The sequence below is a fragment of the Sapajus apella genome, unplaced genomic scaffold, assembly GCF_009761245.1.
Source record: "Sapajus apella isolate SASKATOON/1434 unplaced genomic scaffold, GSC_monkey_1.0 scaffold95, whole genome shotgun sequence".
NCBI lineage: Eukaryota > Metazoa > Chordata > Mammalia > Primates > Cebidae > Sapajus > Sapajus apella.
In genome coordinates, this window is record NW_022437035.1 from 6654941 (window position 1) to 6669188 (window position 14248).

Here is a 14248-nt window from a genome sequence, read left to right on the forward strand (position 1 = left end):
GACTTGGCTTCTGCTTCTGTAAAATGGGGACTATGATGATAAATATTCTCACAGAATTAAATAAGGTGATGTAGGTGAAAGCCTTATCCACCATACAGGCTCCTCTGTGAAATGGCATTACCATGATTATCCTGGGAGGACGGAGGGGGTCACTCAGAAGCAGAACAGGAAGCTCAGGATGAAAGTCTACATGGTGTCAGGCACAGTAGCTGATGCCTACAATTCCAACATTTTGGGAGGCAGAGGCCAGAGGATTGCTTGAGGCAAGGAGTTTGAGACCAGCCTGGGCAAGAGAGTGAGACCCTATCTCTACAAAATTGTTTTTAAAATTAGCCAGGTCGTCCTGGCCAACATGGTGAAACCCCATCTCTACTAAAAATACAAAATTAGCTGGGCGTGGTGGCGCACACCTGTAATCCCAGCTACTTGGGAGGCTGAGGCAGGAGAATCGCTTTAACCCAGGAGGTAGAGGTTGTAGTGAGCCAAGATTGTGCCACTGCACACTCCAGCCTGGGCGACAGAGCGAAATTCCGTCTCAAAAAAAAAAAAAATGAGCCAGGCATAGTGGTACATGTCTGCAGTCATAGCTACTCAGGAGGCTGAGGTGGAGGATTACTTGAGCCCAGGAGTTCAAGGCTGCAGTGAGCTATAATCGTGCCACTGCACTCCAGCCTGGGTGACAGAGGGAGACCCCGACTCAAAAACAAAACTAAACTGAACTATATCCATCCAAAAAAACCCCACCAAAAAACCACAGAGGAGGGTGGTGGTAATTATTAAGCAAACTCGAACCCCTTCCCCAAGTGACTGCCACCACCCAGGAGGACAGAGGCCCTGGGCAGCATTCTGGTTACAAGCCTTGAGTTGAATGTCTCAGGAGGCCCACCTTTGCTCTTACTTCTGCTTATCTTCACAGGCCAAGGAAAGGGAAGATCAGGTCCTCAGGTCAGGGCCCTGCTCCAGATGACTAAGTGAGGAACTTATGGGGGATTCCCAACCTGCCCTGGCAGGCCAGGAAGCTCCAGAGTACAAGCTGAGTGGGACTGGCTCCTGCCTAATCCCCAGGGTCTTGGGGTGGGTTGGAAGAGCATGTGAGGGACGCCAGATTTTCACCCCAATGCTGCATTGCTCCCTTACCTAAATGCTTGAGGTGAAATCTCAGAGGGTAATTCACACTCGAATTGTGAGAGCCACCATGTTCCACAGAGCCCTTACTTTGTGACACATACTGTGCTGGGAGCTTTACCAACAACATCTCCCTTAATCCCAATAATAACCCCGCTCCCAATGCCGCCACCATACCCAGCTCATTTTTTGTATTTTTAGTAGAGATACAGTTTCACTATGATGTTTCTTTTTTTTTTTTTTTTTTTGAGACGGTGTTTCACTCATGTTACCCTGCAGTGGACATGCGCGGTTTGGGCTAACGTCGAGTTCCGCCTCCTGGGTTCAGGCAATTCTCCTGCCTCAGCCTCCTGAGTAGCTGGGATTACAGGCACACGCCACCATGCCCAGCTAATGTTTTGTATTTTTAGTAGAGACGGGGTTTCACCATGTTGACCAGGATGGTCTCGATCTCTTGACCTCGTGATCCACCCGCCTCGGCCTCCCAAAGTGCTGGGATTACAGGCTTGAGCCACCGCGCCCGGCCCACTATGATGTTTCTAGCCTGGTCTTGAACTCCTGGACTGAAGGGATCTGCCCACCTTGACCTCCTGGGATTACAGGCACGGATGAGAGGCATGAGCCACAGTGCCCAGCCTAGGTTCTCCTTTTTTCTGAAGTCAAGACAGAGATGGAAGGGAAAGCAGCAGCATTCTCTAAAAGTGGCTGGCCGGGGAAGATCACTTCTGGACTCACAGTGTCCAAGGCCCAAAGATCTGAGAAAGGACAGGAGTTCTCCACACTTATGCTCCTTCACTGGGCCACTCATGACCCAGCTGCTCCTGCCTTGTCTTGGGATATATATGAGGAGCTGTGTGTGGAGTCCTGGGGCAGGAATTGTGTCATCCACCATGATAATTTAGCAACAAAAACAACCTGAGAAGCCTGATAGGAGAAGTGCAGACACTTGGGGCTGGGCTGAAGTCCTACAGCTGGGACAGGAAGGGAAGGAGAGGCCACACAGTGGTCACTAACTTTGGTAAGATGGAAAACTGGGAAGGAGGAGTGCTGGGTTCCAGGCCCAGTTCCATCACTTGCTCAGCCTTGGTTTCCTCATCAGTAAACAGGGTAAAATAACAGCCTACAAATTTCCCATTGCTCCTATAAGGTTTACTGTGAGGCAGTGGAAATGAAAGCACCTTGCAGACTAAAGAGAGGCAGGCAGATCACCTGAGATCAGGAGTTCGAGACCAGCCTGGCCAACATGGCGAAACCCTGTCTCTGCTAAAAATACAAAAATTAGCCAAGTGTGATGGCAGGTGCCTGTAATCCCAGCTACTCAGGAGGCTGAGGCAGGAGAATCACTTGAACCCAAGAGGCAAAGGTTGCAGTGAGCTGAGATTGAACCATTGTACTCCAGCCTGGGTGACAAGAGTGAAACTCTGCCTCAAAAAAAAAAAAAAAAAAAAGCTAGATAAATCAAAGCATCCCTTGATTTGATTACATTCCCCAAAGACCTGAGGGACACTGATCCTATACCCTACACACAAAGAGAAGTCCAGCCTGGCATGGTAGCTCATGCCTCTAATCCCAGCACTTTGGGAGGCAGAGGCAGGAGGATCACTTGAAGCCAGGAGTTCAAGACCAACCTGGGAAAAAAGCAGACCCTGTCTCAATCAATCAATAAGAGAGATCCTCTCACAGGAGGAACAGAGCATGCTGGGAGCACTAGCTTCTGTGGTATGTGCCATGGTGATCCTCCCGAACTTGCATGGTACCACATGGAGAACATCTCAAAGCACTATTCATATATATGTGTACTTTTTGAGATAGGGTCTTAGTCCGTTGCCCAGGCTGGAGTGCAATGGTACAATAATGGCACACTACAGACTTGACCTCCCCGGCTCAAGTGATCCTCCCGCCTCAGCCTCCCAAGTAGCTGGGACCACAGCTGCAGACCAACATGCCCAGCTAATTTTTAAATTATTTGTAGAGATGGGGTCTCCCTATATTACCCAGGCTTCAAGGCACTTTTCATATACTCCAAGGTCAGTCTCAGGATGTCAGATGTAGCTGTCTTCAACACCATCCCATTAAAACTACCTTAGTTTGGCTAGTAGGATGTCTCATGCCTATAAACGCAACACTCTGGGAGGCTGAAGAGGGAGGATCGCTTGTGCCCAGAAGTTTGAAACCAGCCTGGGCAACATAGTGAGACTCTATCGCTACAAAAAGGGAAAAAACTAGCCAGGCATGGTGGCTTGAGCCTGTAATCTTAGCTACTCAGGAGGCTGAGGTGGGAAGATCGCTTGTGCCTGGGAGGTTGAGGCTGCTGTGAGCTGTGATTGTACCACTGCACTCCAGCCTGGGTGACAGAACCAGACTCTGTCTCTTAAAAAACAAACAAACAGTGGGGCACAGTGGCTCATGCCTGTAATCTCAGCACTTTGGGAGGCTGAGCTGGATGGATCACGAGGTCAGGAGTTCAAGACTAGCCTGGCCAAGATGGTGAAACCCCATCTCTACTAAAACTACAAAAATTAGCTGGGCATGGTGGTGGGCACCTGTAATCCCAGTTACTCAGGAGGCTGAGGCAGGAGAATCATTTGAACCCGGGCAGCAGAGGTTACAGTGAGCTGAGATTGTACCACTGCACTCCAGCCCGGTGACAGAGTAAGACTCCATCCCAAAAACAAACAAAAAAACCATACACACATACATACAAACTATGTTATTTTTATGTGGGGGAAACTAAAGTTAAAAAGATTAAGCAATTTTCACCGGGCATAGTGGCTCACATCTGTAATCCCAGAACTTTGGGAGGCCAAGGTGGGTGGATCATGTGAAGTCAGGAGTTTGAGACCAGCCTGACAACATGGCAAAACCCTGTCTCTACTAAAAATACAAAAATCAGCTGGGCCTGGTGGCAGGCATCAATAATCCCAGCTACTCAGGAGGCTAAGGCATGAGAATTGCTTGAACCTGGGAGGGTGAAGATTAAGCAACTTTCTCAAGGTCACACAGCTAGTTAGTGGCTCAATAAGGCCCAGGGCTGAGGTCTCCAGATCTCTGTTCAGCAGTCTTTGTTTACACCATGCTCTTAATCTAATTACCTCATTTGATCCTCACAGTCCTTTATATACAACCACATCTGGTAACTTGTTTCTCTTAAAAATTTTTTTTTAGAAACAGGGTCTTGCTCTGTCACCCAGGCTGGAGTACAGTGGCACAATCATAGCTTACTGCCGCCTCAAGCTCCCAGGCTCAGCCTCAGCCTCCCTAGTAGCTGGGACTACCGGCACGCACCACCCAGCTAATTTATCTTTTCAGAAATGGGCTCTCACTATGTTGCCCAGGCTGGTTGCAACTACTTGTTTAATGTCTGATTTCCCTGTGAGGGCAGGATCAGGTCTATATCCTGAGCCTAGCACAGGCTGCACATATAGTAACTGCTGGGTGAAAAACTGGAAGCATCAGCCCTATGGTCAGATGAGGAATGTGCCTAAGTCACATATTAAAAGGTCAGTGATGGAGCTATCACTGACACTCTGACCCCTGTGCCTGGTTCAGAGCCCTTTCTCACACACTAACCTAAAATCTGCATTTCCAGCCAGAATTTCTCATCTCCAAGATGCTGCTGGTGGTGTCTCTTGTAGGTGCTGAGGGGTTTGCCTTCTCATAGATGCTGTCCCAGCCAATGTACCACCTCTAAGAACAGAATAAAGGTGCTAGGTGAGGTCAAACAGGCCCCCAGTTGCCATCTGCCTCCCCTTGATCACTTTATGCTGTGTCCAAAGGCCCAAACCCACCCTCCCCAGTTGCCATACCACCCTAAGGTAGGTTTTCCATGTCCTCAGGATCCACTCCTCTCTTGTGGTTCTCCTTACATCCTTCCTTGCCATCCAACATGTCTGCCAGGCAGAGACCATGAAGCTCAACACCACTTATCCTATTCATTCCCCAACCAGGTCAGCCAGCCCACTCTCCTGCTGGAAGGAGACAAGGAACTCTTTGATGTGCCCTGAGCATGCCAGCCATACCAGGCACCTTGGGGAGCCCAGAGCTGTGACAAAGCAGAGTCAGTAGCAGCCCACTGCCCACTTCAGAGGAAGGCCACAGTTGGCCTTGCTTCCCTATAGCCAGAGGGCTACAGAATGGACTCTGTAAGAGGCCAAGGCCACTTCAGGTAGTCCAGAGCCTTCCTACCTCTCTATCAGCCCACACAGCAGTCACGAACCAAGCCCGAATGATTTGCCAGCCTTTTTTTTTTGCGAGACAGTCTTGTTCTGTCACCCAGACTGGAATGCAATGGCGCGATCTCGGCTCACTGCAACCTCTGCCTCCTGGGTTCAAGTGATTCTCCTGCCTCAGCCTCCTGAGTAGCTGGGATTACTACAGGCATGAGCTACCACACGCAGCTAATTTTTTTTTTTTTTTGTATTTTAGTAGAGATGGTGTTTCACTGTGTTGTCAGGCTGGTCTTGAACTCCTGACCTTATGATCCACCTGCCTTGGCCTCCCAGAGTGCTGGGATTACAGGCATAAGCCACTGCGCCCAGCCGATTTGCCAGCCTCTTTATTCTCATTGCTCCAGACCTCTTCCAGGCCTCACCACAGCCCTTTTAGGCTATCCTTGATTCTCCCAACAGGTCTGACTGCCTGCGGTCCAGCTCCTCTTTATGCCTTCCTCCATGCCAGACCTGGACTAACCTTTAAGCACCACAGGAGGCCTCAGCCTGACAGTCAAGGCTAGACTCAGACCACCCAACCCATTTCCCTAACCTCCCCTTGCTTTGTTATCATCCTGCTGCCTCCCATTCCTCTTGTCACCTCTGCTCTTGGCATACATGCTCAAACAACTGTTTTTGGGAGGACTTTGTACATGGGGTCCCTCTCATCCAATGGACTGCCCTGCCTTGCCTCTTCTGAGGCCTAGATCAAATGCTACTACTTTCTAGGCTCCTGTAGGTGGGGCTGGCTGCTTTTTCCTCTATACTCTCAGAGCAACTGAATGCCTCAAGTTATAACTTCTTGTTTAATGTCTGATTTCCCTGTGAGGGCAGGATCAGGTCTATATCCTTAGCCTTCATCACTCAACACTGTAAAGATTTATCTGTGGTTCTATTTTTCAGCAAGTCTGTGACTGCCTTGAGGCCAATAAAACACAAGACGTGTTGTTCAGTTCTGTATCTCTTGTCCAAATCACAGGGTCTGGCAGAGTAGGTGCTCAATAAATGTGTGGTAAATTAAGCTCACTGCTAAGATGGATAAGCTGGCAAAAGTAAGCCTTGGCTTGCTCTCCCAGGCTGCTGGGTCTGCTTTCTATTTCTCTACCTGAAGAGGCGTGCATGCTAAACTATGGCAGCCTCTGAAGAACTGAACAGGACATAGAATGGAGTAGGGTAGGGTGGGGGCAGGAAAGATGGGAAAGGGAAGGATGAGACAGAGAAAGCCAAAGTTGGCAGCTGTCCTGAAATCCTAGGTGGTGGCTTCTAAGCAGGCTAAGTATCAGAAGCATTGACTTGCCAGTGGGGTGGCCAGTACAGCCTTCTCCCTGCTGGAGAGGGTCTCTGGACCCAGGATTGCGGCTATAGATTTACCAGGGACAGACTAATCAGTTTAAAGGAGGCCTCCTATCCCTCAGGTGCACTGTCTGCAGGATAAAGGGGTCAGCTAGGACAATGGATGGGTGATGGCAGGGCTCTGCTCTAGTCGGCAATGCATCCTGAGCCTGGAGGCTCAATAAGCTTGACTGAGGAAGAGAATGGGTAGTGCTATGTAGCTAGAGGAGCACTGGGTGAGAGTCGAAGGACCTGGAATCCCTCTCTGATCTGGCTCCACAGTTCACTAACAGCAAGAGTTCTTCAACCTTTAGATTCCTCTCTGGTATAAGGAACATAATCTCTGCTTAATCTACAAAGTAACACTTCTTCCAAAAGGCACAGACGAGATGTCAGTCAAATGGCCATTATATAGCATGTTGGGGTCAAGACCAATGTGATGTGGACTCCGGCCTATGGGAGGACTAGGCCAGGCCTGATCTGGCCATGCTTCCAGGACCTCTCCAAGGATCTTCCTCCCTGTGCCTTTCTCCTGCTTGATGGCCATCACCTTTCACTGTACTGAGACCTGCCTTGCCCTCCATACTGGGATGGGGAGGCAGCCAAATCCCTGCTAACTCCTGCCCTGGGTGTGGGGGCCTTAAGGATTTGTAAGCACCTGGCACCCTGCCTGCTGCCACCTTAGCAAGGCGTAGTTACTACTGGATTCAGTGCCAAGAAACAGGTTCTAGTCCCAGTTCTGCCATTTACCAGCTGGCAAATCTTGGGCACCTTCTCCTCAGGTCTTCAGTGTGCTCATCCACAGAACAGGGATAACCCCCCCTCTCAGGGGAAGTGAAGAGTCACCATGGGTTAGGGTTCACTCCTGCCCACAGGGGCTGGGCCTCATTGATGCTCATCATTATAGCCAAAGATGGAAAGGAGAAAATGAAAAGATAGAACCACAAGCCACTCCAGTCTTTAAGAGGGAGAACATTCACTGAGCACCTACCCTGTGCCAGACTTTTTCAAACATTAGTTCATTTAAGCCTCAAAATGATCCTGCAAAGTCAGTGTTATCAAAACCATTTTGCAGGTGAGAAACTGAGGCTCAGAGAAGTGAAGCAACATGTCCAAGATCACACAGCCAGTCAGACTCTGGCGCTTGTGTGAGGAGGGAGCACACAGCACCTTCTCTCACCCACCTTGGTATAAAGAGATTGGGTGGCTGGGCCAGAGCCAGGCCTCGCTGCCCCTTGGGAGTTCCTGTTTCAGGCCCAGATGCTGGTAGGACAAAACATCAAGTAGGTGCTACTGTCTTATCTCTTTCCCACAGCTTAGAGTTTCCTAGCAGGCGGACACGCAGGCACCTTCCCAGGGTAGCAGCTGGTGTTCTGGCTCCCTCCTTTACCAAGTCAGGTCTTGTCTGACGCCCTAACACTCACAGGGCCACCAAACTGGATTTTCCTTTGAGGCTAAGAAGGGAAAAATGAGAGAAAATGGGAGGGCCTGTGGTCTAGAGTCACAGACCAGGGCCCCATATGTACAAATGCCCCCTTCCAGATGGGCCACCCAGGGTCCACTCCATCGCCAGCTCCATGCCCTCCTGGGATCCGTAACAGCTCAAGAAAAGTAGATGCTCTGAGTTTACAAACTAGAGAAGGTGGTGGTAAGGCAAAGAGTCAGATGTGGCCTGCCAGGAGAGCCCTGACCTCACTCCAGTAAAAACTGGCACACACTAAACTATAGGGATGCCAATTAAGACAGTTCTATGATTTCCAAAATTGGCTAGTAATGAAAGGCCCAGGGAATGGGAACTGAAGAAGGCAACTGCTATTCCAGATGTTTCTCCCTGGGCCCAGCTCAGATCCCTTGCTCCCATAACAGGAAGCCAACACCCATGGGATCCAGAGAACATAGCTCCTCATCTCATCTGGCCTGCCGACTGAGTGGACTGAAGCTGGGTAGGAAGCGCTCAGCCTCAGGAGGCCAGACCTGACAATCATATAGGAAAAGAAGAGGAAGGTCAGGGACCACCTCTCTCAGGTCACTTCCCTCAGGCCAGGAGACCTAGTATACAACTTGTATCCTTCTTTCCCTTCCTGACGATTTCCTCTATGCTACAGAAGGACCACTAAACAAGTCTGTTCTTCCTGCCCCAAAGTGACAGGAAAGGTATCATCACTCCTCCCATGCTTCCCTGCTGAAAACATGTCTTTCTCCTCATCTGGCCCTTCCTGGGCTTCTTTTTTTCTTTTTTTTGAGACAGGGTCTCACTCTCTCATCCAGACTGGAGTGCAGTGGTGTGATCTCAACTCACCACAACCTCCACCTCCCAGGCTTAAGCAATTCTCCCTCAGCCTCCTGAGTAGCTGGGATTATGGGCACGTGTCACTACCGCCCTGCTAATTTTTGTATTTTAGTAGAGATGGGGTTTCACTATGTTGGCCAGGCTGGTCTCGAACTCCTGATCTCAAATGATCCACACACCTCGGACTCCCAAAGGGCTGGGACTACAGGCATGAACCATTGCGCCTGGCCTTTCCTGGGCTTCAGTGCCCCACTCGGTCTCCAGCCAAGCCAGAAGAACTAATGCTGTCAGCACTCTGGTCTATGCCACCCACAGGATTATTTACTGGCTAGCTGCTTTCTTACCTGTGGCTACTACTCAAAAGCAGACAGGGACCATCTCAGTCTCAGTAAAGTTTCCCTGCAGAGTAGGCTCCAAAGACAGACAAAGTGAAGAAATGGAAAGGCCTAGGACAGGGAATCAGGAATCCCAGGTTCAATTCCTAGCTTTGCTCCTAATAGACTGAAGAGAGGAGACTAATTTCTCACAGGCCTCCAGTTTATCAATCTGTATGATGAGGGCCATCTCTGAGGTCACCTTCAGCTTTTTTTTTTGTTTTTGAGACAGAGTCTTGCTCTGTCACTAGGTTGGAGTGCAGTGGCATGATCTCGGCTCACTGCAACCTCTACCTCCTGAGTTCAAGCGATTCTCCTGCCTCAGCCTCCCAAGCAGCTGGGACTCCATGCACGTACCACCATGTCCGGCTAATTTTTGTATTTTTAGTAGAGACAGGGTTTCACCATGTTAGCCAGGACGGCTCAAACTCCTGACCTTGTGATCTGCCCACCTCGGCACCTCGGCCTCCCAAAGTGCTGGGATTACAGGCGTGAGCCACCACACCTGGACTTTTTTTTTTTTTCAGACAAGGTCTCCCAGGCTGGAATGTAGTGGCATGATTTTGGCTCACTGCAACCTCCATCTTCCTGGACTCAAGTGATCCTCCCACCTCAGCATCCCGAGTGGCTGGGACTATAGGTACATGTCACCATGCCCAGCTAATTTTTGTATTTTTTGTAGAAATGAAGTTTTACCATGTTGGCCAGGCTGGTCTCGAACTCCTGGGCTCAAGCAATCCTCCCATCCCACCTCAGCCTCCACAAATGCTGGAATTATAGGCGTGAGGCACTACGTCCAGCCTTTTTTTTCTTTTTGAGACAGGGTCATGTTCTGTCTCAAAAAAGAGCTGGATGAAGCACAGTGGCGCAATCTTGGCTTCCTGCAACCTCCACCTCGCGGGTTCAAGTGATCCTCCCACCTCTCAGCCTCCCGAGTAGCTGGGATTACAGGTGCCCACCACAATGCCCAGCTAATTTTTTGTATTTTTTTGTAGAGACGGAGTTTCGCCGTGTTGCCCAGGCTGGTCTCAAACTCCTGAACTCAAGCAATCCACCCGCTTCAACCTCCCGAACTGCTGGGATTATAGGTGTGAGCCACCATGTCCTGCCATTTTCGGCTTCCTGACTTGAAATGTCTCCCAGTAAATAAGTATTAATTAGTCCACTGCAGGCCTAAAGAGAAAAAGATGAGTGAGCCTCTTCCCAGTCCTGAAGCTGATCAGTCTAATGAACTGGAAATGACAACATACTCTTATCTTTCTGGGCCACTTCTATTAGCCTCATATACTGCTGAGAGAGTCCAAAGTGCTGGGCTAAGCCAGGGAAGGTAAGAGCAGGCAGGTGACTGCTAAGACCCTTCTGTTCTACCTGTCTGACACCTGATGTCCTACAGAGGCCAAAGGCTGTATTTATGAACAGTGAAGCCAGTGGAAGCCATACTGACCTGGGGGTCAGAAAACCTAAGTTCAGGTCCTACTTCTGCCACTAATATGCTGTGATCTTAAGCAAGTTATTCTTCTCTCTAGGCCTCAGTTTCCTCATCTGTATACGTAATGGCTAAGCTGGTCAATCTATTAAGATCCCTTATAGGCTGGGCATGGTGGCTCACGCCTATAAACCTAGCACTTTGGGAGGCCAAGGTAGGCGGATTGCCTGAGGTCAGGAGTTCAAGACCAGCCTGGCCAATGAAACCCCATCTCCACTAAAAATTCAAAAAATTAGATGGGCATGGTGTCGGGTGCCTGCAATCCCAGCTACTCAGGAGGCTGACAGAAAATCACTTGAACCGAGAGGCAGAGGTTGCAGTGAGCCAAGATCACACCATTGCACCCCAGCCTGGGTGACAAGAAACTCCATTTCAAAAAGAAAAAAAAAAAAAGATCCTTTACAGTGCAGTCTATGATTTTTTTATCTCCTCATGCCATGTAGCTAATAGTCACCTGAGTGAGGTGACCTATGACCTGCTTGCTTTCTTACCCCTAGGCCTGGCAACTTCCACAACCCAACTGTCTTGAGACAACCTTTGGCCCAGGGTAGCTGAAATGGACTTTTAATCTGGGGTCAGAGTCCCCACCAATCTCCACACTACCAATGAGTGCTAATGTTTCACTTCTCTAGCATAGAACATGGACTCCTAGCCTTCAACCACGAGACTGGGTTCAGGGTGGTCACCCTGAAACTTCTCATAACTTCCCCTCTATGGCCTTGGGCAGGGACTTACTCTTGGCTTTTTTGAAACCACAATATAAACTAAGTAGGGAACTTTGAAGCTTTCAGATACCAGAGATTTTGGGTTGACTGACAGGCTCCAGAAAGTGAGGGAAGGAGGAGAGAGGAGTGGACCTGGGATCCCACCTCAGCCCCACACCTACAGACAGCAGTGACGTAGAGGGTGTCTACAGAGCCACACCCCATGTTTGTGGTTGTGGGGTGGGGAAGACAGATGTCTGGCTGCCTGGATGGTGACTACGGCCAAAGGGAGGTGCTTCCACTGGAGCCTCACTCTGCCCACAAATACCAGAGATATGCCCTCATTTTTCTCTTCATTTCTCAGACCCTTAGAAGGAAAGAAAGAAAACTAACATTTTCTGGGCCACTATTTGTGTCAAGCGCTGTGCTAGGCACTTTCACATATCTGATCTCACTTAACCCCCAAAGTAATGTTGGGAAGTGGGAGTTACTGTTGTCCTTAACAGTGAGTAAACAGGCTCAGGGATTCAGGATCTTGCCCAAGGTCATGAAGCTAGCAAGTGTAATTCCTAAGTCTGGCTTTTTCCTAATATATCGATTTGCTCTTCACCCCAAGATCTGGTTGACTGCCTGAGAAGCATGTAGTAGGAATTCTCATGCCGTAGCATTCTCTGACAAATCTGAGCTCTTCCTTCCAAGGTCCCATAAATGCAACTGGGAACTCCTTTCCCAGATCTCAAGACCACACCCCTCCCTGGGCCCTAATCCCTGGTGACTGCTCCTCAATTCAAAACACTCCAGGTCCCCACTAAGTTCTCACAAGCGAATCCCTGGGGAACTGTGACAAAGCATCAGTCAGGGTGATGGTTCAGAATGAGGGGCGCCCTCTCTCTAAGGCCTGGACTAAGCTTAGAGGAGACAGAGCCAGTGGGTAACAGGGAACTCCCCTGAGGGGAGGGGCCTGGATTTCTCCAAGGGAGAAAGAGTCCAGGTGAATAAGAGGCTCTGTGGCTGGGGAAAATCCCGGAAGTGATCGGTGTTCTTAGACAGTGAAAGCGCTTCCATAAGTCATGAGAGAGTCTGGGGTGACCTTGGACAATCTCAAATGGTCAGAAAAGGGGAGAAAGGACATCCTCTGGAGTAGGGTCATGGCAGGGTCCCAGAAGCTCCTATTGGTGACTGGGATGGAAAGCACACATCAGGAGGGAGGTTTGTCAGTTCTGCACACAACACTGATCTCAAGTGACAGTACAGCTGGGATGGGAGTGGGGTATGGAGTCCATCTTTCCTGAGGGGCCCGACATCCCGTACGCTTTATCTTTGAGGCCTGGGCTCGGGGGGTTCTGTGGGGCAACGTGTGGCCCAGCATGGAGGGAAGGTGCTGTTCCACGGCCCCACATTTCTCTGTCTGCCAGCTGGGTGCCTGGGTGCTCTCCGGATAGGGCATCTGGCGGTGCTATATGAACAGGAACGCTGTTGTCTCCCTGCCTGCCCCCCTCCCATGCCCAAGATCTCCCTTTGGGAGGAGGCGCATGTCCCCAGGACATGCACAGAGCCCACAACTGGCTCCTGTGGCTGCTGGAGCTGACTGTCTGTCCTGATAGTGGGGTGCTGTTGCCCAGTAGGTGCTCTGCCCAGAAGGGGGAGTACCTGCCCACCTGTTGCCAGTGCCAGTGGAGGAAGCTGTGTATGAGGGGGTAGGGGCCCCATTCTCTGACCCTTCCATGAGGAGAAGAGACTGTCTTTCCCAGGTTGGGGCTGTGTGGGAGGGAAGTGACCAGTGTCAGTCCATCCAGAGGTCTGTCTGCCTCGAGGAAAGGGTCAGTCTGTCCTGGGACGGGGTGGGGACAGGGCAGTCAGTCCTGAAGTCGGTCTGAGGTCTCTTGGTGTGGGGCAGTGGGGTGGGGAGACAAGGGCGTTTGTGGGAGGGAAAGGGATGGAGAATACGTGTCTATGGACGGGAGTGGGGGGCAGCCATCTGGGGGCCTGTCGGGATGGCAGAGACAATCATCCCTAAGGCCTTTGTGGCAGGGGTGGGTTTGGGGCAGTGTCTGTCGTTCTGTCCCACGGCTGGGAGGAGGGCACTGACCCTTCTGGGGGCGGGTCAGTCTGTCTGGAGGGTGGAGGTGGCGGGGTGGAGGTGTGGGCCCGTCCGCCCCTGGGTCGGAAGTAGGACGGCGAAGGGGGCGGGTCTGGAAAGGCAGGGGTGGTGGGGGTGGGGCAGAGGAGGGAAGGGGGATTGGTGGTCCCTGCTTGGGAGGGGAACGTGTCGGCGAGTTCCGAGGGCGTCTCCTTCCGCGTCGACGCCCCCCCTCGTGGGTACCGCGCTTGGTCCCGACCCCCGGCGCTACTCACGCGCCCTCGGCGCCCTGCGAGCCCACGATGAAGCCGAACTTGTCGATGCGGCGCTCAGCGAAGCCGTTGGCCTCGGAGTCGGACCCGAGAGAGCTGAGTTCATCGGTGGTTGCGGCGTCGGGGCCCTGGGCCAGGCTTTCCCGGGTTCCCGACAGGCTTTCCCCGGCCGCGGGCGCGCGCGGCCCATTCTCTCCGTTGCTCTTCGCCATCCCGGCCGCGCCCGCCGCCTGAGCCCCAGCGGCCACCTCAGCCACCCGGCCGCCACCGACGCCCCGCCCACGCGCGGAGCCGATTGGCCGCCGCATGGACGGGGGCGGGGCTCCAGGCCCTCCCGGGAGCTCTCCCCCCATGCCCAATGGGCGCCGCAGACCCCG

General features: G+C 51.3%; 1 protein-coding gene across 3 annotated transcripts in view; it reads right to left on the minus strand.

The window, feature by feature from the left end:
- TBC1D10A (TBC1 domain family member 10A) overlaps positions 1-14241 on the minus strand; it is a 36679-nt gene extending 22438 nt beyond the window's left edge. For 2 of the 3 annotated variants that reach the window (XM_032256857.1, XM_032256856.1), the window contains exon 1: positions 13875-14241. In XM_032256857.1, the coding sequence (XP_032112748.1) occupies positions 13875-14224 (350 nt within the window). In that variant the 5' untranslated portion in view covers positions 14225-14241. The remainder of the gene's footprint in view (positions 1-13874) is intronic. The other variant, XM_032256858.1, reaches the window with a different exon arrangement.
- Between the last annotated feature and the right edge of the window lie 7 nt (positions 14242-14248).